General features: G+C 30.6%; 2 protein-coding genes, 1 long non-coding RNA gene and 1 pseudogene across 7 annotated transcripts; 2 read left to right on the top strand and 2 right to left on the bottom strand.

Moving 5' to 3' along the window:
• Nucleotides 1-10,859: 10,859 nt before the first annotated feature.
• On the top strand, nucleotides 10,860-15,487 carry LOC145166957 (RNA-binding (RRM/RBD/RNP motifs) family protein). 2 transcript variants are annotated; one of them, XM_079086010.1, is made up of 13 exons: nucleotides 10,860-11,114; nucleotides 11,194-11,352; nucleotides 11,450-11,539; nucleotides 11,723-11,788; nucleotides 11,886-11,951; nucleotides 12,036-12,121; nucleotides 12,204-12,249; nucleotides 12,317-12,371; nucleotides 12,470-12,730; nucleotides 12,811-12,938; nucleotides 13,501-13,605; nucleotides 14,232-14,378; nucleotides 15,181-15,487. In XM_079086010.1, the coding sequence occupies exons 2-13, from the start codon at nucleotides 11,332-11,334 to the stop codon at nucleotides 15,328-15,330; spliced, it is 1,221 nt and encodes a 406-aa protein (XP_078942136.1). In that variant the 5' UTR covers nucleotides 10,860-11,114; nucleotides 11,194-11,331; the 3' UTR covers nucleotides 15,331-15,487. The 2 variants fall into 2 exon arrangements, with proteins under 2 accessions (XP_078942136.1, XP_078942137.1); XM_079086011.1 differs by having other exon boundaries at nucleotides 10,860-11,042.
• A 1,327-nt stretch (nucleotides 15,488-16,814) lies between these two features.
• LOC145166959 (uncharacterized) lies at nucleotides 16,815-18,053 on the top strand. Of its 2 annotated transcripts, none has more exons than XR_013740812.1 (2): nucleotides 16,815-17,610; nucleotides 17,717-18,053. It is a non-coding gene; the product is annotated as an uncharacterized LOC145166959 (long non-coding RNA). The 2 variants fall into 2 exon arrangements; XR_013740811.1 differs by having other exon boundaries at nucleotides 17,873-18,053.
• A 1,068-nt stretch (nucleotides 18,054-19,121) lies between these two features.
• On the bottom strand, nucleotides 19,122-21,545 carry LOC145164387 (gibberellin 2-beta-dioxygenase 1 pseudogene; annotated as a pseudogene).
• Nucleotides 21,448-23,856, bottom strand: LOC145166958 (uncharacterized). Of its 3 annotated transcripts, none has more exons than XM_079086012.1 (4): nucleotides 23,628-23,856; nucleotides 22,582-23,234; nucleotides 22,039-22,499; nucleotides 21,448-21,951 (listed from the first exon to the last, which is right to left on the bottom strand). In XM_079086012.1, exons 2-4 carry the CDS (start codon nucleotides 23,171-23,173, stop codon nucleotides 21,760-21,762), a joined length of 1,245 nt encoding a protein of 414 aa, XP_078942138.1. In that variant the 5' UTR covers nucleotides 23,174-23,234; nucleotides 23,628-23,856; the 3' UTR covers nucleotides 21,448-21,759. The 3 variants fall into 3 exon arrangements, with proteins under 3 accessions (XP_078942138.1, XP_078942139.1, XP_078942140.1); XM_079086013.1 differs by lacking the exon at nucleotides 23,628-23,856 and having other exon boundaries at nucleotides 22,039-22,135; nucleotides 22,217-22,499; nucleotides 22,582-23,373; XM_079086014.1 differs by lacking the exon at nucleotides 23,628-23,856 and having other exon boundaries at nucleotides 22,039-22,120; nucleotides 22,217-22,499; nucleotides 22,582-23,361.
• Nucleotides 23,857-25,100: the final 1,244 nt, after the last annotated feature.

Genomic DNA, 25,100 nt, shown 5'->3' on the forward strand with positions numbered 1-25,100 from the left:
TAAAATGGATATAAGTCATTAAAATGACCAAAATACCCCTCATATGTTTCATTACTAAATTTTATTGCTTCAAACTATTACACATGAAAAACTATGAATGTAGGCGAAAATCGCACGTAAATTCAAGTCTGTATGCAGAAGTTACGAAAAAATTATGTGACATTGTTCAGGTTGATTTATGGAACGTGTAATGGTTTGCATTGCCATTAGACGACCGTGTTTTGAGGTCTGCACACACACAAAACATGATTTTTCTCAAAACAACAATGTCCTATGCATAGTTGTTGAAGACCCTTTCTCCATTCGCTTTGCAACACTTGTATGGGTTCTCACACATGATTAAAACACTCCACTTAATCCATTAAGTTCTCATTGAAATCCTTATGAACATAATGATCCTTAAATTTTACAAGAAAGGGTTATCTAGTCTATTTTGCAATTAAACATTCCAAAACTCACAAATCTTGTTCCAACTTATTGAACACTTATATAAAAGCTGTCAAGTATATAAAACCACAATTAATCTCATTGTAAGTACATAAACTAACTATGGAATCATTAATTCCATTCCATGTTTCCCAAATTGCCCTTTAAGCCAAAAAAATCACTAGTGCTATAACTTCACTAGTATCCCTTCATGTGTATGTTCCAATATCATCCCTAGAGTGTCAATTCATGTTCATGAATTTCATTCACTTCTAACATGCCAATCATCATGTAGTTATCCATATATTTCCCAAAATGTCATTATGGTCAATTATTCCATAAATTCAACTATAGATCACTCAAGTCTTCATTTTATTGCATTTAAATAATTCCAAGATTATACATTCATGATTATGAACTTCCTTTACTCATCAATTGCTCAATTACAAAGGATTTCATTGATTTTATCATATTGTCCCCAATTCCATTTCAATCCAAGCTTATACATGATTCCACCTTCATGGATGTGTTTGAGTATTCCAAATGGATTCATTGTCATCAAACATCATCTAGGTCATTGAATACATTCCAATTTAACATATAAACAAGAAATCCCCAATTTAGATTTTTAGGGTTCATGGAGCTTTTTTACCTAAATCATCAAATTCATCAATGAGATGATTGGATTGAGATTAGAACCATGAAAATCACTCAAGGGAGGTTGGAAACCAATAACCTAATCATTGTATCACATAAAATTTGACATTGTAGTTTTACCCACTTCACAAAATCGATTTCTAGGCTAAAGGGGGAAAAGATTATACCTTGCAAGCCTTTGTTTCTTCCTTTTTTTGCTTGATTGCTTAATTCCTCATTTGAAACAAACCCTAGGTGGAGAGAAGAAAGAAATTGCCATTTGTGAAGCCTTAAGATGCAAGCACGATATGCAAGATTGAATGAAGAAGGCTTGCATCTTATTTCCTAATTTTTCACATTTGATCCCTTTAGTTTGCCTATTTTGGCCAAAACTCACCAAACCTCAATATTTGAGATTTTAACCTTGGTTTTGACATAACAAGTCATTCTCCATCCATCATATAACTTTTATAGTCCCTTCCATTAATTGAGTCAACCATTTGGTCAACTCACTTTGCTAGTTTGACACTTTTGGCCCTTTAACTTTTGAAATGTTATTATTTTCACTTCTAACTTTTCTAAACTTCGTATGTACTTATGTTATGATTATTCCTTAATGATTTAACTATTTAAATCATTTTCATTTACTTAATTTATTGATTTAAGAACTTAGTCTTAAATTTTAGGATGTTACATTTTCAAAGTTGTTTTCTCATTTAAACGTATTTATACGTATTATTAAATACATATATAAAAATGTTTAAATAAAAAAAGAACTTTAAAAACATTTTTATACATGTAAAAATAAGTTTTTGATGATATGAAGATTGTGTGGGCTTATGTGAAGATGGTGATGAAGATTGATGCGAAGACACTCTTGATTAAGTGTTTTGAAGATTGATCTCCGTCTGTCCACCATACATAAGCATTGCATTGTCTGTTCGTTGTACCTTTATAGTCTATAAATAGAGGGGTTAGGAGTTGTTTTAAAAGTGCGTCTTGTACCTGCATATGTTCTATGTGGGTGTGGCAATTCTAGACCCAACTTGTAACCTGATACGAACCCGACACGAAAATAAGCGGGTTTGGGTTGAGATTTCTGACCCCCCAACCCACCAACCCGTTTATTCCATGGGTTGGGTTGGTTAGGTTCGCAGGTCAACCCGCCAACTCGAATATATATTATATTTAAAAATAAATAAGTTCTTATGAATAAATGGAATATACCCCTTACATAGAACATATTCCAAGCCATGCTCAAGTATGGTGGATAAACATATCAATCTTCAAAACACTTAACATTAGGAGTGTCTTTGCATCAGTCTTCATCACCATTTTCACATAAATCCACACAATATTCATATCATCAATAACTTATCTTTACATGTATAAAAACGTTTAAAAATATGAAAAAGTCTATCTTTACATGTATAAAAAAACGTTTTTAAATTTGTTTTTTGATTTAAGTATTTTTATACATGTATTTAATAATACATATAAATATGTTTAAATGAAAAAAGAACTTTGAAAACGTTTCTTCAGGTGTAAAAATATATAAAACTGTTATATATATATATATATATATATATATATATATATATATATATATATATATATATATATATATATATATATATATATATATATATATAGGGTCCGGTTCCTGTGAGGACTCATTTTAAAGTGATGACTCATGAGGACACCTTACAAAAATTGAAAAAAAAATCTAAAAAAAATACAAATTATAAAATCAAGCATAGATCTATGTCTGAGAGAAAAAAATTGAAATTTTTTTTTTGCATCATTAAAATTGATCCATGATTCAATTTTAATTTTTTATTTTGTATCATTATGATCAATGATTCAATTTTAATGATCCAATTTTTTTTTCAATTGTTTTTCTCCCGGACATAGATCTATGCTCGATTTTATGATTTGTATTTTTTTTAGATTTTTTTTTCAATTTTTTTAAGGTATCCTCACGAGACCTCACTTTAAAATGAGTCCTCACCTGATCCTGTTTATATATATATATATATATATATATATATATATATATATATATATATATATATATATATATATATATATAGGGTCAGTTTACGATATAGTCCTAATATATTGGTTTTTGTAGAAAGTCTCAATATTTTGAGCAAGTTTACAAAATAGTCCAAAATTAATATTTTACCGGTTGAACCGGAAAAAAGGGTGAGAATGCAACCTTTTACTTACTTTTAAGACTTTTTTGTAAAATAAATAATTAAAGACTATTTATAAACTAACCTAAAATATGAGGACTTTCCTAAAGATTCTCCTTTTGGAAAATATAAGTAAAATCCCACTAAGTGGGTGTTTGGAAAAAAATATTGGTTATTACCTTATAGCTTATTAGCTTATAAGCTAATAAGCTCAAGTGAGGTAATTTATGAAAGGGTGTGTTTGGGTTAGCTTTTTTAATCACAAAATTGATTTTTAAGAAAATGCTTATTAGTTTATGGCTTTTAGGAAAAACAAATTTTAAAAAGTGTTTAGATAAGAAAAACTGTTTTTTAGGAGTAAAATGACTAAAAAGTTAGGATTTTCTAGCTTTTTGAAAGCTTTACTTTTTTTCTATCCAAAAAACTGTTTTAAAAAGCGTTTTTTAAATACACAAATACTTTTTTTTTTTATCTTATTAGCATTTTAAAACGCTAAAAAGCTAATAAGCTATTTTCAAAAACTATCCCAAACACCCACAAAAAATAGTTTATTACCGGTTTCCCACCGTTATATGCTATTTTTATTTAAACATTTTTTTAGCTTATAACGGTGTGGAACCACTAATAATTTTTATCCAATCACTTTTTTAGTTTATAACGGTGTGGAACCACTAATAATTTTTATCCAATCACTTTTTTAGCTAATAAGTTAGAGTGATGTAACTTATGAAAAAATGCTAATAAGCTCATCTGCCAAACACTCCCTAAGCTTGTGTAATTTTCACCGCTAATTAGCGATATTAATACCCTTTTTGGCAAATACACTGACAAATAAATCATGATTTGTGACGATACTCGCGAAATGAATTTATATTTGTGATTATATGTGTATGGATTGTTGCATATGTTTTATAATTTTCTTATAACTCTCCTATCTCTTTTGATTTTTATTTTGAGTATTGTTTTGTGCATGTCTACTAGGCCATCCCAAATGTTTGAGAAAGCGAAAGGATTTGCAAGCTCCCCGATATCATAAAAAATGATTATCATTGTGAAGACGAAGAACGTTAGTATTTCGTGTTTAATCCATTCTATGATTTAAATGTCGTTTTTGTTTATAGATTAATAGACGTTGTTGTTGACTGTTTTAGTTGACTTTGGTGAGGGTAGGAAAAACAAAAAAAAAATTTAAATATGATGACCAATATAGAAAAATTATAGCAAAAGAAACAAATGACAGATGTAGAAAGTGCAAGGGTGAAAAACTCGGGCTTTGCCCCGGACCGTTTTTTTTTTTTTTGTGTTTTTTTTATGAAAAATGTAAAAGTTTTGACTGCAAGGACCAAAAGTGTCAAAATAACTAAATAATTAAAGGGGTACGAATTAGCAAGTTTTTAGAAAAGGGACCAAAGTTGTCAAACCGTTAAAGTTTTGTAGCCAAACTTTAGATATTAAAAGGTTCCTAAAAAGTATAAAAATTTTGATTGCAATGACCAAAAGTGTCAAAATGGATAAAAAAAATGAGGGCCAAAGTTGACAAAAATCATCCAAATTTACTATTTCTAATTTTGAACTTCTTTAATATATATATATATATATATATATATATATATATATATATATATATATATATATATATATATATATATATATATATATATATATACTCCCTCCGTCCCAAAATTATAGTTCATCTTTCATTTTTGGTTTGTCCTACAATAATAGTCCACTTCTAAAAATAAATAACATTTTTACCAAAATATCCCCTCATTATTACTTAACCAACTAAGCATTTAATAGAACATTAAATGCAAAGTAAAGACAAAACTGTCATTTTATTATATAAAGTTAGTGGTAATTAATGTTTTTCTTAATCTGTATGTTTTTTGTCTGTGGACAATAATATTAGGACTGAGGGAGTATATATATATATATATATATATATATATATATATATATATATATATATATATATATATATATATATATAGTAGGTGAATGTCCGCGCGTTGCGCAGAAACACCTATATAGTTGAAATCTTTACAAATATATGTTTTTTTTAATATAACAATAAAGTCATTGTTAAATTTGATATAATAATTCGTATACTAAATTGATATAATATATTGATTATTTTGAGTTATATGATAATATATACATCTATTATAACTGCATAATCTCAACCGTTTGAATGACTTTTACCCGTGAATTACTATGAATAAAATTAAATATAATATATGGTTTAATGTTATTTATAGTTGTTGTTATTGTTAATTAATTTTTTAAAATTTATTTGTTTAACGTTTTAATTTCTATCATTATAATTATATAAAACATCAAACATTGTTTTTTGATTTTAAAGGTAACAATATAATCATTTATATAGAGTTATTTTTAACTATTGTTATTGTAAGTTATTTTAAGCTACTTATTTGAAAACTTTTAATGATTATAAAAATATCTTTAGGAAATATTTTAGTTAAATTGAAATTATAATTTAGTTTTTGCATTTAGCACTACAATTTATCACTTTTAACTATTCACAAAATATTCATTGAGTTTTTTGTGACAACCCGAAATATTTGGTTTAAGCGACGTCTAAATTGTAACCCTATTACAAGGAAAACCTTGGAAACCATTAGAACATAAATGCTTGTATATGGAAGCATACACCTTGGAAGTCACATATAAGGTAACCTCTTGAATGTAAACAACTTTATCAAGGCAAACTAGACGAATGAATTGGAATAAGAATCTTGGATTAAAAGATTGTCTATTAGTATTAAGCTTAGTCTCCCAACCACCTTAAAACATGGAAGGCCATAAGAATAATGACTTAAGCCAACATATATGGATAAATATGTGTAACAAGTTTTGGGGAACCATGATTGAATGCACCCTTGGCTGGTTAACAAGAAAACACACATTAGACATCTTGTATGGAAGTTTTAGCACAATATCCCACTAAGGTCATCACCCTTGAATGCATACTAGCTAAAAACTTAAGCACACATAAGGAAACCACCCAAGAACCATGAACACATTAAAGGATTCATGGTTGGCCGTAAACCCCCTTAATGGGCCATCCTTTTGCCGTGAACACCATAAGGGACCCATACTTGGGCGTAAACTCCTTAAGGAGGCAAGCTTTGGGCGTAAACTCCATGGTGGACCACCTAGTGGGCGTAAACACTTTAAAGAACCAACATTTGGGGTGTAAATTCCATAGGAAAACAAATACTTGGGCGTAAACACCTTCCTAGGGAGCATCTTTGATGTAAACACATTTCTAGGAAGGAATCTTGGGCGTAAACACCATCCTAGGAAGCATGTGGGGCGTAAACACATGTGTTCACACACGTTTACGGATTGAAATAGAGAAAAGCAAGCATTTGACTTTAATATGTGATATCCTTTGCCATTTTCCCATGCATTCACAGATCTCTACGTATTAACCACCAATAATCCAAGCAAACATCAAATCATCCTCTTTTCCTATATAATGAACGTAAACCCTTCCTTATCACTCCTATTATTCCTTTATGAACGAAAACTACTCCTCATTTATCATATTCACTTTCTGTGAACTCCTAAATCGCTCTCAAATGTATTCCAACTTCAAGTCTTAATTCTTCAAAGCATTCCCTAGATCCTAGTAAGTATCTCAAGTTTGTCTAGTAAATTATACACATTGTCTTGTTGATTTCTTTTATTTACACATAATTTTATGTGTTAACAACTCTAGGGTATCATAATCTTCACAAGTTCACCAAACTCTTCAAGTGTTAGGACTTGAAAATTCTCAACATCTCTTCAAATCATCCACCAAACCAAACCAAGGTGAGCTTCATACCCCCATATTTTCAAGTTTTTTTTTTATGTTTTAGGGGGGGGGATACAACTCAAACTTTGTTTATTCCACAAATAACTATAAGTTTTCACCTTTATGTTAAGGATAAACTATTATTTGTGCAAGTTATGGTATTTTCTAGTTTTGATATAAATATGGTGATATGTATATATTTATCAGCAAAACTAACATGATCAATGTTATAAAATCACAAGAAAAGCTAAGATCTGTAAACCACATGGCTTTTGGGAACCTTTATTGAAAGATAGTGTTACTAGTAAACTATGGTACAATATAGTAATTTACAAATCTAGTGGGTTTAATACCCAAGTAATATGTTTTGATTTCATATTTTTCATGCTGGAACATACCTTTATATTTATATAAAAGGGTATATAAATTATTTCAAACCAACAAGATAAACTATAACCAGTATAGTTTGGAAGTCACGAACCACGTTTTTCATAGACACGATTAATCATCTAAAAGGTATAACTATCCTGTTTTTACAAGAAAATAAGTCATAGTTCACGTAAATATGTTAAGGCTCTTGTGAGACATCTTTAGTCATACCTACCTAGCGTACGTGGTAAGTCCTACTAGTTATAATCAGAGTCTCCTGGAGGGAGAGCAAAATTTGTGTATAGATCTATACGGGGTTGACACCCCACACCTGAGCTGTTCGCTACAATTAGACTAGGCCAGTCTAGGGTGACAAATATCTTTCGACGAAACTGACGCCTGTAAAACGGCAAGCCAGGCATATCAGTCATATTAGTATGGTTATAACGACTCACATAGGGATAAACAAAACGATTTTTGGTTTACAGGAAGCTTAAACTTCATTAGTTTTATTGAAATAAATGAAACTATAAACTATTTTCTGTACGATATTCACTTCCATCAGGGTCTTAGAGTTTAAGACCACAGTTCATTTTTAAGGAAAATACTGCATTTTTCTGTAATGATATATATATATATATATATATATATATATATATATATATATATATATATATATATATATATATTACCTTGCAAGGACAGGATATACACCCTGCCAGTTTTATAAAATTCCAAACTATGTTTTGTATATTTTGTAAACTGATTTCACAACTTCGGTCTTAGGGTTTTAAGACCACAACTTTTCACATAACAGAAAATATAGGATTTTCTGTGAACACATTATTGCTAACACAAACCAAGGAAAACGAACAACATGCATGCAACTATACACGATTTTTGAAACGAGACTCACAAACTACTTTTATGAGAAAATATTGGATTTTCTGGAGTTTTACAACTTACTATGAACACAAATATTACAAAGCTTTCTTACAAAAATGCTTATGAACTCACCAACTTTTTAGTTGACGCTTTTCAAAACGACTTGTATTCTCAGGGATCTAGTAGACATGTATTCACCACGTTCGAGGCCCGACGTCGCTGCATTATGTTTTCTACTTTTGTTATTCATGTTTATTTGAACATAACAAGTGTTGTAAACAATGTAAACTAAATATTAATGTATGAATGTTTGTGTTGCTATGTTTCATTTATATTCAATTGTTATGATACGTCACATGAAGTCACTCCATCCGCCCCCAGACATTTCGGCCGTTCTGGTTTGGGGGAGTGACATTTTTTAAGTGAAACCAAAATTTATATTTAAGTTGACACTGTAATAATATATTTAAATTAACAATTGAAGTATTTTGTCCAAACTGTTCAAAAGTTGCAGCTTTAAACTGATAATGGTTTACATACAACAACATATTAAATATAATAAATTAAGTATAATATGTTAAAAGTTAAAAACATAAATTTATAAGTAGAAGTAAAGATATTATTTTAATATTGAAATTTAGTTTAATTATGATTACACTTTAAGTTTGAAATTTATTTAACATTATTAACCAACTTATAATCATTATTAGAAGGACACTAAAATTTATCATTTTTAACTATTTACAAAATATTCTTTGGGTTATTTAAGTTAAACTAAAATTTATATTTAAGTTGATCCTGTAATGTTATATATTTAAATTTATAATTTAAGTATTTTATACAAATTGTTCAAAGGTTCTAGCTTTAAAATGATAATGGTTTACATCCAACAATATATTAAAACTAATAAATTAAGTATAATATGTTAAAAGTTAGAAAACATAACTTTATAAGTAGAAGTAAAAAATATTCTTTTGATATTGAAATTTAGTTTATATATAATTACACTTTAGTTTTATTATTTATTTAATCTTATTAACCAACTTATAATCATTATTAGAAAGAAATTGAAAAGTCATGAGAGTTTCAAATGAATGCGGTGAAAGGAAAAATGCATGAGAGTTTCAAATGAATGTGGTGAAAGGAAAAATGCTTCCTTTATAAGGCGAATGACCGCGCCTTGCGCAGAAACACATATATAGTTGAAGTCTTCACAAATATATGTTTTCTTAAATATAATAATAGCGTTGTTGTTAAATTTGATATAATAATTCATATACTAAGTTGATATAATATATTGAATATTTATGAATTATATGATAATATATACAACTATTAAAATTGCATAATATCAATCGTTTTAAAATTTATTTGTTTAACATTTTAATTTCTATTATTGTAATTATTTAAAATATCAAACATTGTTTTTTGTTTTTAAAGGTAACAATATAATCATTTATATAAAGTTATTTTTAACTATTTTTATGGTAAGTTATATTAAGCTACTTATTTGAAAAAATTTAATTATTATAAAATTATCTTTAGGAAATATTTTAGTTAAATTGAGATTACAATTTAGTTTTTGCATTTAGCACTACAATTTATCACTTTTAACTATTTACAAAATATTCTTTAGGTTTTTTAAGTGAAACTGAAATATATATTTAAGTTGACCATGTAATCTTATATTTAAATTAACAATTTACGTATTTCATCAAAACTGTTTAAAAGTTGTAGCTTTAACTGATAATGGTTAAATACAACAACATATTAAATCTAATATATTAAGTATAATATGTTAAAAGTTAAAGACATAACTTTATAAGTAGAAATAAAGATATTATTTTAATATTGAAATTTAGTTTATTTATGATTACCCTTTAGGTTTGATATTTATTTAACCTTATTAACCAACTTATAATCATTATTAGAAAGAAATTGAAAAGTCATGGGTGTTTCAAATGAATGTGGTGAAAGGAAAAATAGTTGAAAGTTTCAAATTGATGTTGTTAAAGGAAAAATGCTTCCTTTATAGTATAGTATGACTATTTACAAAATATTTTTTGGGTTTTTTAAGTGGAACTGAAATATATATTTAAGTTGACCATGTAATCTTATATTTAAATCAACAAATTACTTATGTTATCCAAAGTGTTTAAAAGTTGTAGCTTTAACTGATAATGGTTAAATACAACAACATATTAAATCTAATATATTAAGTATAATATGTTAAAAGTTAAAGACATAACTTTGTAAGTAGAAGTAAATATATTATTTTAATATTGAAATTTAGTTTATTTATGATTATATTTTAGGCTTGATATTTATTTAATCTTATTAACCAACTTATAATCATTATCGAAAAGTCATGAGAGTTTCAAATGAATGTGGTGAAAGGAAAAATAGTTGAGAGTTTCAAATTGATGTGGTTAAAAGAAAAATGAAGGGTTATAAATGATGTTTAAGCCTAGTATAAGGTCCTAAATGTCACTTTCCCCATGAAGATAATATCCAAATATACGATTCCCTTTCCTGGTAAGCTCTTTTTGCAATTAGACGAGCGTAGCTGAGCGGCGCCTTGGAGAGAGAGAGAGAGAGAGGGAGAGAGAGAGAGCGCGAGAGAGATCCGAGAGTGGAGTGTGGCCCGACCCGAGGGATCTGCGATTTAGGGTTTTGAAATTCCGAACAAAACTATATAATCGAAGGTATCGGTAATCGATCGTTTAATTATTCCATTTTAGGTATACGTTTTTTCAGATGTACAGATGATAAAAATGGTGAGTTTGTATTGGAATATGATGATATTGATGATGATGGTGATTGTGTGTGAGAAAGAGGTGTGTGTATTGTGTGCAGGAGTCTTCTTCGTCTTCGTGTGTGAGAGATTAATTGAGAGAGAGGAATTTGGTGAGACCGCGAGAGCTAAAGAGAAGGAATTGAGTGTTGTATTGTGTGATTTTCTCACTGTAAACCCTAATACCTGTTTTCTCCTTTATGTCTGAGAAAAAACTCGTGGTAAGCTTCTCCTTATGCCATCATTTTTTGTTTCTGTTTCATCGTGTCACTGAGAACTCAAATCCATGGTATGTCTGAATATATATTACCATATTAGGTACTGGGCATCCCTTGGGACGTCGATACTGATGGTCTGAAGGATTACATGAGCAAATATGGCGATTTGGAGGACTGCATCGTGATGAAGGTTAGCCACTCTTTAAAATCACAACATGGTCTTTTGTATGATGAAATTTTCTTCAAAGGAATAAGCTTTAAAGATCAATGCTTGTTCCTTTCTCTCCCTTTCTTGATTAAAATGTGATAAATCAATCTGAATTTCTGTGAACAAATCCAATTTTGATGTTTAAACTGGATTTTATAATTCCAGGAGCGCTCAAGTGGTCGATCTCGTGGTTTTGGATATGTAACCTTTGCAACAGTTGAAGATGCCAAGGCAAGTTACTGTTTATTGAAACTTTCTTATTACATACAAGATCGATAGATCTTCATACTTGTTAATTTAAATCATTTTCTGATGACAATTTTTATAGGCTGCGCTTGCGAGTGAACACTTCCTAGGGAATAGAGCACTTGAAGTAAAAATAGCCACACCAAAGGTTTTTTTTTCCAACACTTTATCATATTGTACTTCTGAAATTTTCATAATCTTAATCAAATTTGCTGTTTTTCTTCTTCTTTAGGAGGAAATGAGAGCACCTTCAAAGAAAGTCACCAGGATATTTGTTGCTAGAATTCCTCCCTCAGTTACAGAAGATGAATTCAGGAGGTAGATTTTATACACTCTATGATTTGTTTGAATTATTGTCTCTATTAATATACAATGTGTTTGTTACTTTGTTTCTTTCCAGCCATTTTGATAAATTTGGTGAAATTACGGATTTGTACATGCCCAAGGTACATAAAATTTTATATTTTCTTCTGTTAATTTGTTTTATAGGAACTTAATATTTTATTTCTTTAGGATCCAAGCACCAAAGGGCATCGTGGAATTGGTTTCATTACTTTTGCAACTGCTGGTAATTCCATTAAAGATTTAAATCTTTTTAATTTGATTAAAATTTAAACAATTTATCAAACTTTCAAGCAATTAACTTATTATGTTATTTATTTACAGATTCTGTGGATGATCTCATGTCTGAAACCCATGAACTAGGGGGGTCAACTGTGGTTGTTGACCGAGCAACACCCAAGGAAGATGATTTCCGGCCAGTTAGCCGGATGTCTCACGGCGGCAGTAGCGGTGGTGGTGGTGGTGGTGGTGGTGGAGGAGGAGGAGGAGGAGGAGGATATGGTGCATATAATGCTTATGTGACAACTAGATATGCTGCATTAGGTGCTCCTACATCATATGATTACCCGGGCCCCATTTATGGAAGTATGTTTTCATTTTCATTTCCATAAAATTAAATTAAAATAATCAAACAATTATTTATTTAATTTTATGAGAAATCACAGGAGGCGAGTCAACTCGGGGAATGGGAAAGAAAATCTTTGTTGGTAGGCTTTCTCAGGATGCCAGTGTAGAAGATCTTCGCCAATATTTTGGAAGATTTGGAAGAATTTTGGATGCTTATGTCCCAAAGGTATTTTAATTTTACGATTTTGGTCCTTGATTTTATCAATCCTTTTGGTTTTGGTCCCTAAAGGAACAGTTTTATAATGATTTTGGTTTCTAAAAGAACTGTTTGTACATTTGGTCTTTATTTTAATGTTTCATATTGATTTTGGTGATTTGGTCACTGGTTCATTAAATTTAACTGCTACCCAGCTGATTCTTTCTGATTTCTGAAAATGACCATTTTACCCTTGGACCTAAAATGAGAAAAAGATGTTATATTGGCAGAACCATAGTGATATTATTATTTTGCGAATGGATGTTTGCAAGTTGATGATCATGCTGTTTTTTCTCAGTTTTGGTTCAAGCCTTCAAGGGCAATATGGTCAATTTAAAAATAAATTAACAGCTGGGTATGTGGATTTGATGATTTAGGGAATGTATTTGCTATGAAACATCGAAATAAGGACCAAAATTGTAAACAGATTTCTTTAGGGAGCAAAACTGAAAAAATATGCTAAAATCAAGGACCAAATTTGTAAATTACTTGAATTTTAAATAATTTATAATATTTACAATTTAATATATAGGATCCAAAAAGATCTGGTCACAGAGGGTTTGGTTTTGTGACATTTGCTGAAGATGGTGTTGCAGATCGTGTGTCAAGAAGGTCACATGAGATTTGTGGACAACAGGTACTTTAAAAATTTTACATTTTTAATTTTTTTTTATATAACTTGTAATATTTTTTATAACAAATTACAGATTTTTTTCTATGTGTATGCTGCATACTTAGAATGAAAGACAAATTTTATGCTTTTCGTTGGTTAAATCTAACTTCACATCTGTTCTTTGTAAAATGACAATTTTGCCCTTTGACTAAAACCCCACATAATATACATCAAAGACCAAATTTGTAATTTTATTATTAACATTTTCATAAATCATAACGTATTTTATTTTAAATTATCTTTGAAAATATAAGTTTTTAAATTATTTTCCATTTATTGAAAAATATGATACGTTTTAACTTTTAACAAAAAACTTCTTATGTTGATGAAAGTTATAATGGTATGGTAAATTACATATTTGGTCCCTGTAGTGTTTGGTCTAAGGGCAATATAGTCATTTTGAAATAAAAAAACAACCGAGTTGGTATCGATCGACCACGAAACCATATTCGCAACAAAATGAAACAATGAGGACAAATTTGTAACAAAAGTAAAAGTTGGACAAAACCTGTTGATTTTAGTATACAATAGGGACCAAATTTGCAATTTATATAGTTATGTGGACTGTGGAGTAATTTTTGCATTTTTAGGTTGCGATAGATTCAGCTACACCTGTTGATGATGGGGGGTCAAGTGGAGGAGGAGGGGCATATTTGGAAAATCCTGAACCGTATGGAGGTAGTTATGGGCCGATGCGAGGCTATGGAAGAATGTATGGAAGCTTGGATTTTGATGATGTGAGTATTTTTTTTTAAAGAGAAAAAGACAAATCTAACCTTTTTTTATTCCATAAATAACCACTAATTTTGCAAAAAGACTAAGGTTGTGTTTGGCACGCCACAGCTAGCTGATAAGCTAGCTTATTTTTTGAGCTTTTCTAAGTTGTCATGTTTGGCAACCCAAAAAGTAGCTTATAAACTAGCTTTTTAAAAAGCTACTTAAGGCTATGTTTGACATATTAGCTGAAAAGTTAGCTGTTAGCTGAAAAGCTAGCTGTTAAATAAAAAGCTAGCTGAAGCTGATAAAAAATAGTGTCCGGTAAAACTAGCAGAAAGATATAAAATGACATGAAAGGGCATTTTAAAAAATGTGTTTCCATAATTAACTAAAGGGTATATTTGAAATTTTTTAAAAAAGCTCTTAAAAAGCTAACTTATAAACTACTTTTTGGTTTGCTAAACATGACAACTTAAAAAAGCTCTAAAAATAAGCTAGCTTATCAGCGTGCCAAACACAGTCTTAGACTAGTTTTTTAGGAGTTTTTTTAAAAATTTCCAAATATACCCCATAATTAGTTATAGAAACGTATTCTTTTAACTGTCCTTTTAAGTCATTTTATATTTACAGCTTGTTTTACCAAACGACATTTTTTATCAGCTAGCTTTTTATTTAACAGATAGCTTTTCAGCTATCAGCTAGTACACCAAACATAACCTAAGTTTTTTCAATGTGGCTAGATTTGTTTTTATTTTGTTCTCTTTATCAAAATGAAAGATTGATGTTGAAAAATGTTTTTAATTTTAATTTTAAATTTTGTAGTGGGGTTATGGTGGGATGGGGAGGATGGGAGGAATGGGGCGGATGGGGGGAGGTATGGGCGGGTTAGGTAGCGGCATGGGCGGGTTAGGTGGAAGTATGGGCGGTGGTGGGAGATCTTCAAGGTTGGATATGAGGTATAGGCCGTATTAGAGGAAGATTTGCATGTGTTTGTGTTATGTTGTGTTGTGTTGAATCTTTTGGTTAAAATTATAAAGTATGTGGATGTGGATTTGCCATTTGTTGATGTCCACTAAAATATTTAATGGATGGAGTTCATTTATAATATGCTTCTAATTTGGATTGTTTATTGTTGATTGTTATTGTAATTTGTACATTTTGCTTGTTTGAAACGTATGTTCGATTGGAGTCAATTCAGTTATTTAGGGTTTCTGATATTGGAGATACAAATAGGATCTCAATTTGTAATAGAGTTTCGACCTTAATACAAGTGAATTGGTTACTTCTTAAAATCTAAACTGGTAAGAATTTTGTTGGTTGTAGGACAAATATCTTTGTAGATGGTTAAAAGTTAAAGCAATAATTTTTTCATTCAGCAATCTTACCAAATATTACTGAATAATTTAGACCTCTTAATGGTTCAACAATGATTAATTTGGTTTCTACCAAATAGTCATTTTGTCATTTTTTTTGGAAGAATGTCAAGAAACTTAAACCAAGTTGTGGATTTATTCCATCTTTCTTAAATCTTTTTTTGTTTCGTTCCATTCTTATAAAAGTTCGAACAAAGATTATCTATTATAGGTTTTATGTTAATTTTGTTTTGTTTCATTCTTAGAGGAAAAGTGTTTTTGAAACATTATTATAAAAGTTTAAACAAGTATTATCCATTATAGGTCGTCTCTAAGTTAATTTTTTGTTTCACTCTTAGGAAAAATGTTTTTGATACATTCTTATAAAAGTTTGAACAAGTATTATCCATTATAGGTTTTAGGGACAGTTCAAATAAGAACATAAAAAAATATATGAGAATTGATAGATTAATAATATTCTTTTTTCAAAATTTACCATTTTTCATCATCCACAACCATGATCAAACAAATCAAAGTTGCTTTTTTTTTACTTGTACTAATTATAGATCAATATCGATAAATTCTAAGGATTATGTTAATATTGTATTGTGACTATTGTAACATAATTCTTTCCTATAAAAATATACCGATATTGATATACAAAATAAAAACCGTAACATTGATGTACTTGCAGAAAACCGAAAAAATGACGATCATTAAATTGTTAAGAATCGGGTTTTTATTGTTTATATATGTGAAATTTTGTTTCAACAATTGTATTCCACCTCTTCAAAATTTCACTATAGAAGAAAACCCAAATACTGTTATTTGTATATTTTAAACTACTACTATTTATTTTAGGTAGATAAAACTGCACGAATGGTCCCTGTGGTTAGCTGAAAATTGCCACTTTGGTCCAAAAAAGTTTGGATTAGCACCAGAGATCCAAACTTTTCATTTTATTGCGAGTTTGGTCCGATTTTGTTTGAACTTTTTTATAAAGACGATTTTGCCCCTGATTATTTAATATTTTAATTTTCTTTTATTACAACAATTAAAAAGAATTAAAAATAAAAGAAAAAAGAAAATACCCTCTCTCTCTCAAAAAAAAAAAAAAAAAAAATCCTACCCCATCTTCTTCTCTTAAACTAACCCCTCCGATCTGCAATCTGGTGAAAACGTTTGTACCCTTCCTCCCATTCCTCTCTCGCCGGAAAATACACCACCGGAAAAGACCAATACTCTCTCGCCCCACCCACCCGCTTGACCCTCAACATCACCCACCATACCTCACCCATCACCCAAACCAGAAGCATCACCGACGAACAGCAACTACATCGTCACTCCTTCTCTGTTTGTCCCCATTTTCTCCTTCTTTCCTCCTTCAAATCGGGGAGAGACCATTTTCATATGGTGGATTCAGATTAGGAAAGAATCTTATGGAAGAAACTTGTTACAAAAGAGACCATTTTCACTCCATCAAAATCGCACCCCTCTTTCTCTTGCAGTAAATTGATTTCTTTTTTTTCTTATTTCTTTATGATCGCAAATCGCCTCTCTATGCGTGTGTGTCTCGCACATCACATAAACAGGGAAATCGAACCCTTTTTTCTTTTCTCTGATCAAAATTTCACAAAGCCACCCCATTTTATCTTCAATCGCCGATGAGAAATTAAGAACAAGGGCAAAAAGAGGCTGCACATAAACCGGGCTGGATAGTCCAGATTGGGAAAGCACACATAAAGTTGCTTCACAGACAATTTTCAGGAACCAATCGATAGGTAGGGCAGTAGTGAGATGGTGTGTTTGGCAGGTGGTGTGTTTGGCAGTGGAGCTCGACGGGAAGAAGGACAGGTGCGGTGGGGGGTGTTCGGCGTTGTTGTTTGCTCGACAATTACAGGTTTCCTTTCATCTCTCTTTTTTTTTTTTTACTTTGACTGTAAATCCATGGGGTTTAGTCAATAGATTTAGGTTAAGATGAGTGTTTGTTGATTGATTCTTGACAGAAATGGATAAATGGAATGGATGAGTGAGGTTAATCTTTTACAGGAAATCGATGGGGTGTAAATCACTAGGTTTAGGTTTGTGTTTTGGTTGCTTGAAATTGCCATGGAAAGAAGATGAAGCAATAACAAGGAAGTGGTTGTATTTCTCATTTGCAGGTATACATGAAAAGAACAAGAATGCTCTTGTGTTCTTGGCTGGGAACGAATGCAGAAGGGAAGAACAAGGATATGTGTTGATCGTATTGGTTTATGAGAGAGAGAGAGAGTATTTTCTTTTTTCTTTTATTTTTAATTCTTTTTAATTGTTGTAATAAAAGAAAATTAAAATATTAAATAATCAAGGGCAAAATCGTCTTTATAAAAAAGTTCAAACAAAATCGACCAAACTCGCAACAAAATGAAAAGTTGGGACCTCTGATGCTAGTCCAAACTTTTTTGGACCAAAGTGATAAATTTTCAGCTAACCACAGAGACCATTCGTACAGTTTTGTCTTTTAGGTATTTCAAAAGTAAAACGTGTTTTAAGTATTAACTTAATCTAGATAATATACCAATCACCTGTCAAAAATGTTACCCATAAAAAGATTAAAAAAAAAAAAAGATAGAATGTAATCTTTAACTAAAAAATGAAAGAAAATAAGACAGACCATTCAGACGAAAGTGTGTAAAGGTTTTTTCAAAGAGACATGTAACTGAAAGTTGTTGCCGACACTTACTAGTTTCTACATTAAAAAGTCATTTTCAAAGGCCATATTTATTATTCCTAGGTGTCTTATTAATTATTATTATTATTATTACTATTTTACACTGTTATTTGAGAGTACTTTGTTATACAATTCTATAAAAAGATTTATACATTACTGAAGTTATGAATTAAAAAAAATTTACATATTATCCGTTAGGAATTAAATACCAAAATTTTGATTGTTTAAAAACTTAAAATATATATTTTATTTTCCGAATTTTCTAATATATACTCTAAATTTTCGTTATTATCCAAAGGTGAATATACATATTATTAGAAATACAAGTACATATAACACTAATAAAATTACAAATTATGTAATTTGGTACTAAATAGTTATATATCTTAATTAGATATTAATTTATTATATTAAAGACAAAACTTCAAAAATGGTTTCTATAGTTTTCGAAAATCTGAAGTTTAGTCCCTAATTTTTAAAAACCTCACAGATGATCCTTGTGGTTTCAAAACTTTTAACAAATGATCATTTTCGCTAACTCCGTTAGCTTTTGGCCGTTAAGTGAATGACATTTCTGTCTTTTCACTACTATAGAGACCATTTATGAAGTTTCGTCTTATTTAAAAAAAAAAAAAAAATATATAATTACTTAATATTAAAGTCTCTCTCTCATTAATCCTTAACATTTGGTGCCTTTAATAGTGAAATTGTATATTAAAATAATAATAATAATTATTTTTATATTCTTTCATCTTCTCTGCAGAGAAATCCCACACAGAGACCAGCAACAGCCACATCAACCAAATTGGAGCAACGGGTGTTGTTCAAATCCGATAAAAACTTGTGGGTTTGGCTACGATTGAAGAAAAACTGAACAATCTAAGAAAATTGTGAAAAGGGATTGTAAAGTCGAAGCCTTTTGGGACGTATCAAGACCTGCATTTGTGGAAATGGAGCCTATCACTGATGCTGATCATTTGGATCTCATTTTAGACAACACAAACCAAGGGATTGTAAAGTACGACATGATTCACAAGCTTCAGGTAAACTTTTCATGTTCTTCTCGCTAATTTACTATGCTGCAAATGTAGTCAATGAAATCAGTAGCAGCTCCCTCTGTTCATTTTTATATTCCAATCCGTTTTCTGATTTCTGTTCATCACTCGGATTGCCCTTACAAATCTTCTGTTTTTTGTGGAATCAGTTCGTCTTCCCGTTCAATCCACATTTGTGGGGGTTCTTTTTTGTCGTGGGTTTTCAATCCATTTAGGTTTGGATAATATCTCCAAGTAAACTGAGGAAGAAGTTGACGGGGCAGAGGAGTTTGAATCAGGATGAACAAACATCCAACTCCTATCTCTCAACGAAATTTCAAGACCAGAAGTGTTGTTGAATCGTAAAACCGAAATGATTTGTGGGTATATGTGCTCTCCAAATTCAATCGGTTTCCTTCCTATCGGTTTGTGTTCTCGAAGCTCTGGGCATGGCAGATAGTAATTCAACCTGAAAACAGAGTCGCTTTGTTCATCCATTAACAGTTTGATAAATACATTTCATGGATGCAATTTCAATTCATCTGTTGAGAATTCAAGAATGTCACAAGCTATCTTCTTCACTGCTGTCACGTAATAATTCACCAGATATTTGCAGAAACAAATTAAACCAACATTTTAGACCATACAAAGATAGAGAAAAATGAGCTTGAAGATTACACATTTTTAATGGATTCGTACTGGAATTTTTCTGGGTGTTCTTCAAAAATGGAGAGGATTGGATTTTTGTGATCAGGTTCGAGTTTGGCGTGGAGAAGAAGATATTCAACCCAACCAAAATCGCCGTTTTGGCCAAGATGTTTGTTTCCATAGCCGAAGGTGTTCGATAGGCCTGCTTCTTGTTTGAGAGAGAGAGAGAGAGAGAGAGAGAGAGAGAGAGAGAGAGAGAGAGAGAGAGAGAGAGAGAGAGAGAGAGAGAGAGAGAGAGAGAGACCCTTTAATATTAAATAATTATATATATATTTTTTTTATAAATAAGACAAAACTTCATAATGGTCCCTATAGTGAAAAGACAGAAATGCCCTTCATTTAACGGCCAAAAGTTAACGTAGTTAGCGAAAATGACCATTTGTTAAAAGTTTTGTAACCACAAATCTTTGAGGTTTTTAAAAATTAGAGACTAAACTTCAGATTTTCAAAAACGACCATTTTTGAAGTTTTGTCTGTATTAAATGTTAACATGCTACTCAATATTATAAATGATAATATGTTCCATTATATATTACAGAAGAGCTGATCAATTACATGTTCGATCCGGTCAAAATTGTCTACTTCTTCTATTTAATTTAATAAAAAGCATCCACAAATCCTCTCTGATAAATAAATATTTTTTTGCCACTTATTATATTTTCATTTAATTTGTCAAATGTCATTTTATGGTTATTTTGAATAAATTTTTCTTCCACACGTCATTTTATGAGTTTTTTTTATTTTATAAAATTCCACATAACATTTTAATGTAACAATTACAATAAATGTAGTAATAAATAGATATCAATTTCATTAATAAATTTACCTTTTAATTTCAAAATTCCTAAAGTTAAAGTTCCTTAGTTTCTTTTTTTTTATTTAAATTATTTGTTTAAATTTAAAAGATAAAAAACATTTTTATTATAATAATTCATTATTTTTCTTATAAATTCAAAGTTCTCAGATATTTTGACCTTTATATTTATATTTTTTTTAAATTAACTCATATAATACATAAGTCTCATAACTAATATTCAAAAAACAACAACAAAAAGATTTAATATTATTGTTGCTTGACAAACTGAAAACAAAAATATTACATAAAAATACTATAAATCTATAAATCCATAGTTTCACAATGGAATCAATTTTTATCAAGTTGGATGGCGGATTTTATGTTTGTTAAGTTAAAAAGAAAGGTCAAAAAATGTTCATCATTTATTTATAGAAAAATATCGTCATATCATTAATTTTTTTTTAGGTCAAATTAACATCATAAAAGACATTCTTGAGAGAACATGGACTTGAGATATGTCACTAGGTTTTCAACCTTCACAATACAAAACAAAAGTTCTATTATGTACCTTTGCTCCAATCATTCATATTGGATTTTACATATTTACCCCCCTCCCTTTCCCCTTTATCTTCGATCTAACAAAATTTCACTTGAGGAAAACTATATTCACTTTTCTATCACCTCATCATTTCAAGAATTTCCAAATCATCAAGTATACAACACCATAAACCCTATCCGCAAAATACAATAGAAACCCAACCCTTTGACTTTTTAGGTCAAACTAACATGAATTAACTTGATTCAATCGTGATCATGATGACAATGGAAACAACCCCCAATTGAATTCTTGAAAAACCTCCTAAATTTCCAAGAATCTCTTGGAGCTACACTTTCCGACATTCTACTTCGCATTTCTTGAGCTTTCATTTGTGCATCTCTATGCTTGTTCAAGATCTTATCCATAGACGCCGACTTCTTCTTTTCCAATTTCATCTTTTATTAAACAAAAAAAAAACCCACTTTTCAATTTTCATACTACCCAAATAAATAAATAAAATTTTTTAACTTTCATTCACACACCTCAAGTTTGCGAATCGATGCTTCCGCTTTTGCATTCTGTAAATTCTCCCAAGCAGTAATTCTCGCTTCCTCTTTCTGCAGCCTAAAAATAAAAATTCTGTAATTAGTGTGTGTGTGTGTGTGTGTGGAGAGAGAGAGAGAGAGAGAGAGAGAGAGAGAGAGAGAGAGAGAGAGAGACTTTGACAATTTCATTGCTCCTTCTGTGGTATTCCATGTCAAAGATAATTCATTATTACTCTCTTTTAGCCTATTATTCTTCTTCTTCACTTTCATCTTGTGTCTTTTTGATCTTTTTGTCATAGTGACGCCTTTATCCACCTGAACATCCCTAACTTCCGATCTTGAAGAATGGTGGCTGCCGCCCTCCACAGGCGGCGGTGTATAGGTTTCCGGGCTGCTCACAGGGCTCATTTGTGTCGCCATATCTCTCCGTGAAACAACACGCGAAACACCATTTTCATCTATGTGTTTGAAGAAATCAATTAAAAACATCAAATAACTCGATAAAAAGTCAAAAGATTGACGAAATTGTAGTTTTTGTACCTTGGGAATCAGGATATGGAGATCCAATTAACAATTCGGACCATCCAGGAATGTTAGGAGATTGAACAACTCCATGATGAAAAGGTAATCCATGATCAGGGACTAAAACCCCTGTTGTGAGAAAATTTTTGGAGCTTCCATTTTCGGGTAATAAAGCAGGTGAATAGTTTGAAAAGTAATTATGAACTCCACCAGGTGTTGTTGATGTTGTCGTTGTCCCACCTAACCCTAATGGGCCACTTTTGGCTTTGGGTCGTCTAGGTGGTGGAGCTGTAGTAGTAGAAGTAGTCGTCGTCGTCGTCTTACAAACCCCAAAACCAGATAATGGACTTGTAATCCATCTTTCAGCATCATCCCATTTCGATGGAAGTGTTCTTCCACTATTGAATGGCATCAATGCTGCAGCACTGATATGTCTCCGACTACTGTTACTTGGTAACGCTACTCTCTCTGAATACCAACCCTTTTGAAAGCTTCCGACATTGTTATCCCCGTAATCTGGAGTCCCTGGGCTTGTGTAAGCACCGGAATGACGGAAGGAAGATGGATTCTTCGTTGTAGATCCTAATTGTGGTGAATAGCAGACCTGCATTGCATCCTCTGGTTCTTTCTACCTTCTACGAACTAGGGTTCTTCAATTTCTTCGGAAAAACCTGGAATTTTGAACTTGAGTTAGGATTAGATGATTGTACTCGATTGTTTAGATGTACATCGCGCATTTACAGAGAACAGTAAGCAACTAGGAAGAAAGATACAATAGTCGAAAGGTATTGTATTGTATATTTGTATTGCCTCTGTGGTCACCGATTTTTGTGGACCACTGTAACGCTCGTGAAGCTACAGATACTTCCAAGTGTGGAATATCATATCAAGAAAACGAAAACACAATAAAAAGAACGTTCTTTTACAGCTAGAAAAAGGGGAAACATTCAAAAAAATACGAGGGCATCATTCATCAATCGTTAGATGTTTACTTCAGTCAAACATGGTAGTTGTGATTGCACCTACTTCAGACTGAAACAAATTCAATAGAGATGAAGTATTACCTGAAACAAAAAGTCTTTGTTGTTAGTTTGATTGTTGGTGTGCAAGAAGATAAGATGTAGACAGGATGAGAAGAAGAATGGCGGATTTGGGGAAGTGGTATTATTAGCTTGTAGAAAAAAGAAGAAGCAGGGAAAGTGTTCGATGAAATGCCGAAAGGAAATGGGCGTGGAATAGATCGAAAGAGTCGCAGACAGGATCCATGTGACAATGCCCCTGAAGTACGGAAGGGGTCTGCCATACATTAATATTTGCAACACATTGGTTTATACGTCCTTATTATTATAATAAATATAATATAATAATTGTTGTTATTATTATTATTATTATTATTATTATTATTATTATTATTATGCCTCCATGTTTTCAATTGTAAATTAATTGTTTATGGTTCGTTGTTGAATGATTTACAAAAAGTTAAGATACTGAAACTATAATTTTATTCGAATGATTTACAATGAGCACCTTTGAAAACTACGTTCGTCTTTGTTCTTACCCTTGTGATCATCAATGTCCAACAAGAAAACTTAACAAAAGATTAATTTATTTCAAGCTCTCAAATTATCTAAAATTATAGAAGAATGATATTTTAAAACTTATAACACCGACCAAAGATATCACGTATCTCATGAGTAATATAAATATCAAATTAGATGGACATTATTTCATTTGCCTTTCTTTAAATATATATAGATATCCAACGAAATCAACTAATCATAGATAAAAGTTTAACACACAACCAATGTTTTAAAAACTGGTTTTTTAGTTGAACCGGTATGGTGACCGGTTCCCGGTTCAACCGGTTTTAATATTTTTCATGTTTTTTTTTTATTTTCCTACACATACGTACATATATAAATCATGAATTTGATGTTTACAAGTTCAAACATTAAAAATACGTATAAAAATAAGTTATAGATGAATCAAAATACATTAAAATAACACATAACATTAAGTTTTAGTGTTTTACATAAATCCATATACGTCAAAAAGAAAAATAAAATATAATACCGAAATAAAATATAATACCGAAACAAACACATCAAAAAACTTGATAATATTTATCATATATTTTTATTTACTGAAAACTAAACAGATTTGAAAAAAAAAATATCCAAAGTTTATTATATAAATGATTTTTTCATGTGTTTTTATTTGGTTTAACCGGTTCAACCGGGTTTTTCTAAAAACCGGCCGGTTCAATCCGGTTCAAAACTTGACATAAAATCGGTGATAGTTGAACCGCTCCCTCTCCCGGTTCCCGGTCCAACCGGTTTGACCGATTGGTTCAAACCGGTTTTTAAAACATTGCACACAACCATAATTAATCAACAAATAACCAAAGGGCTTTTAGCCCAACAATATCAAATGTTGTCTTCCTTCCTTATGTGAATTTAGGAGTAGTTTAAGATTATATTATATTTTCCGTTGTAAAAAAACTAATCAACAAATCAATCATAGACGTCGGAACGTAA

This window comes from Lactuca virosa, chromosome 3 (genome assembly GCF_052849685.1).
Source record: "Lactuca virosa cultivar CGN04683 chromosome 3, Lactuca_virosa_CGN04683_v6, whole genome shotgun sequence".
Classification (NCBI taxonomy): domain Eukaryota; kingdom Viridiplantae; phylum Streptophyta; class Magnoliopsida; order Asterales; family Asteraceae; genus Lactuca; species Lactuca virosa.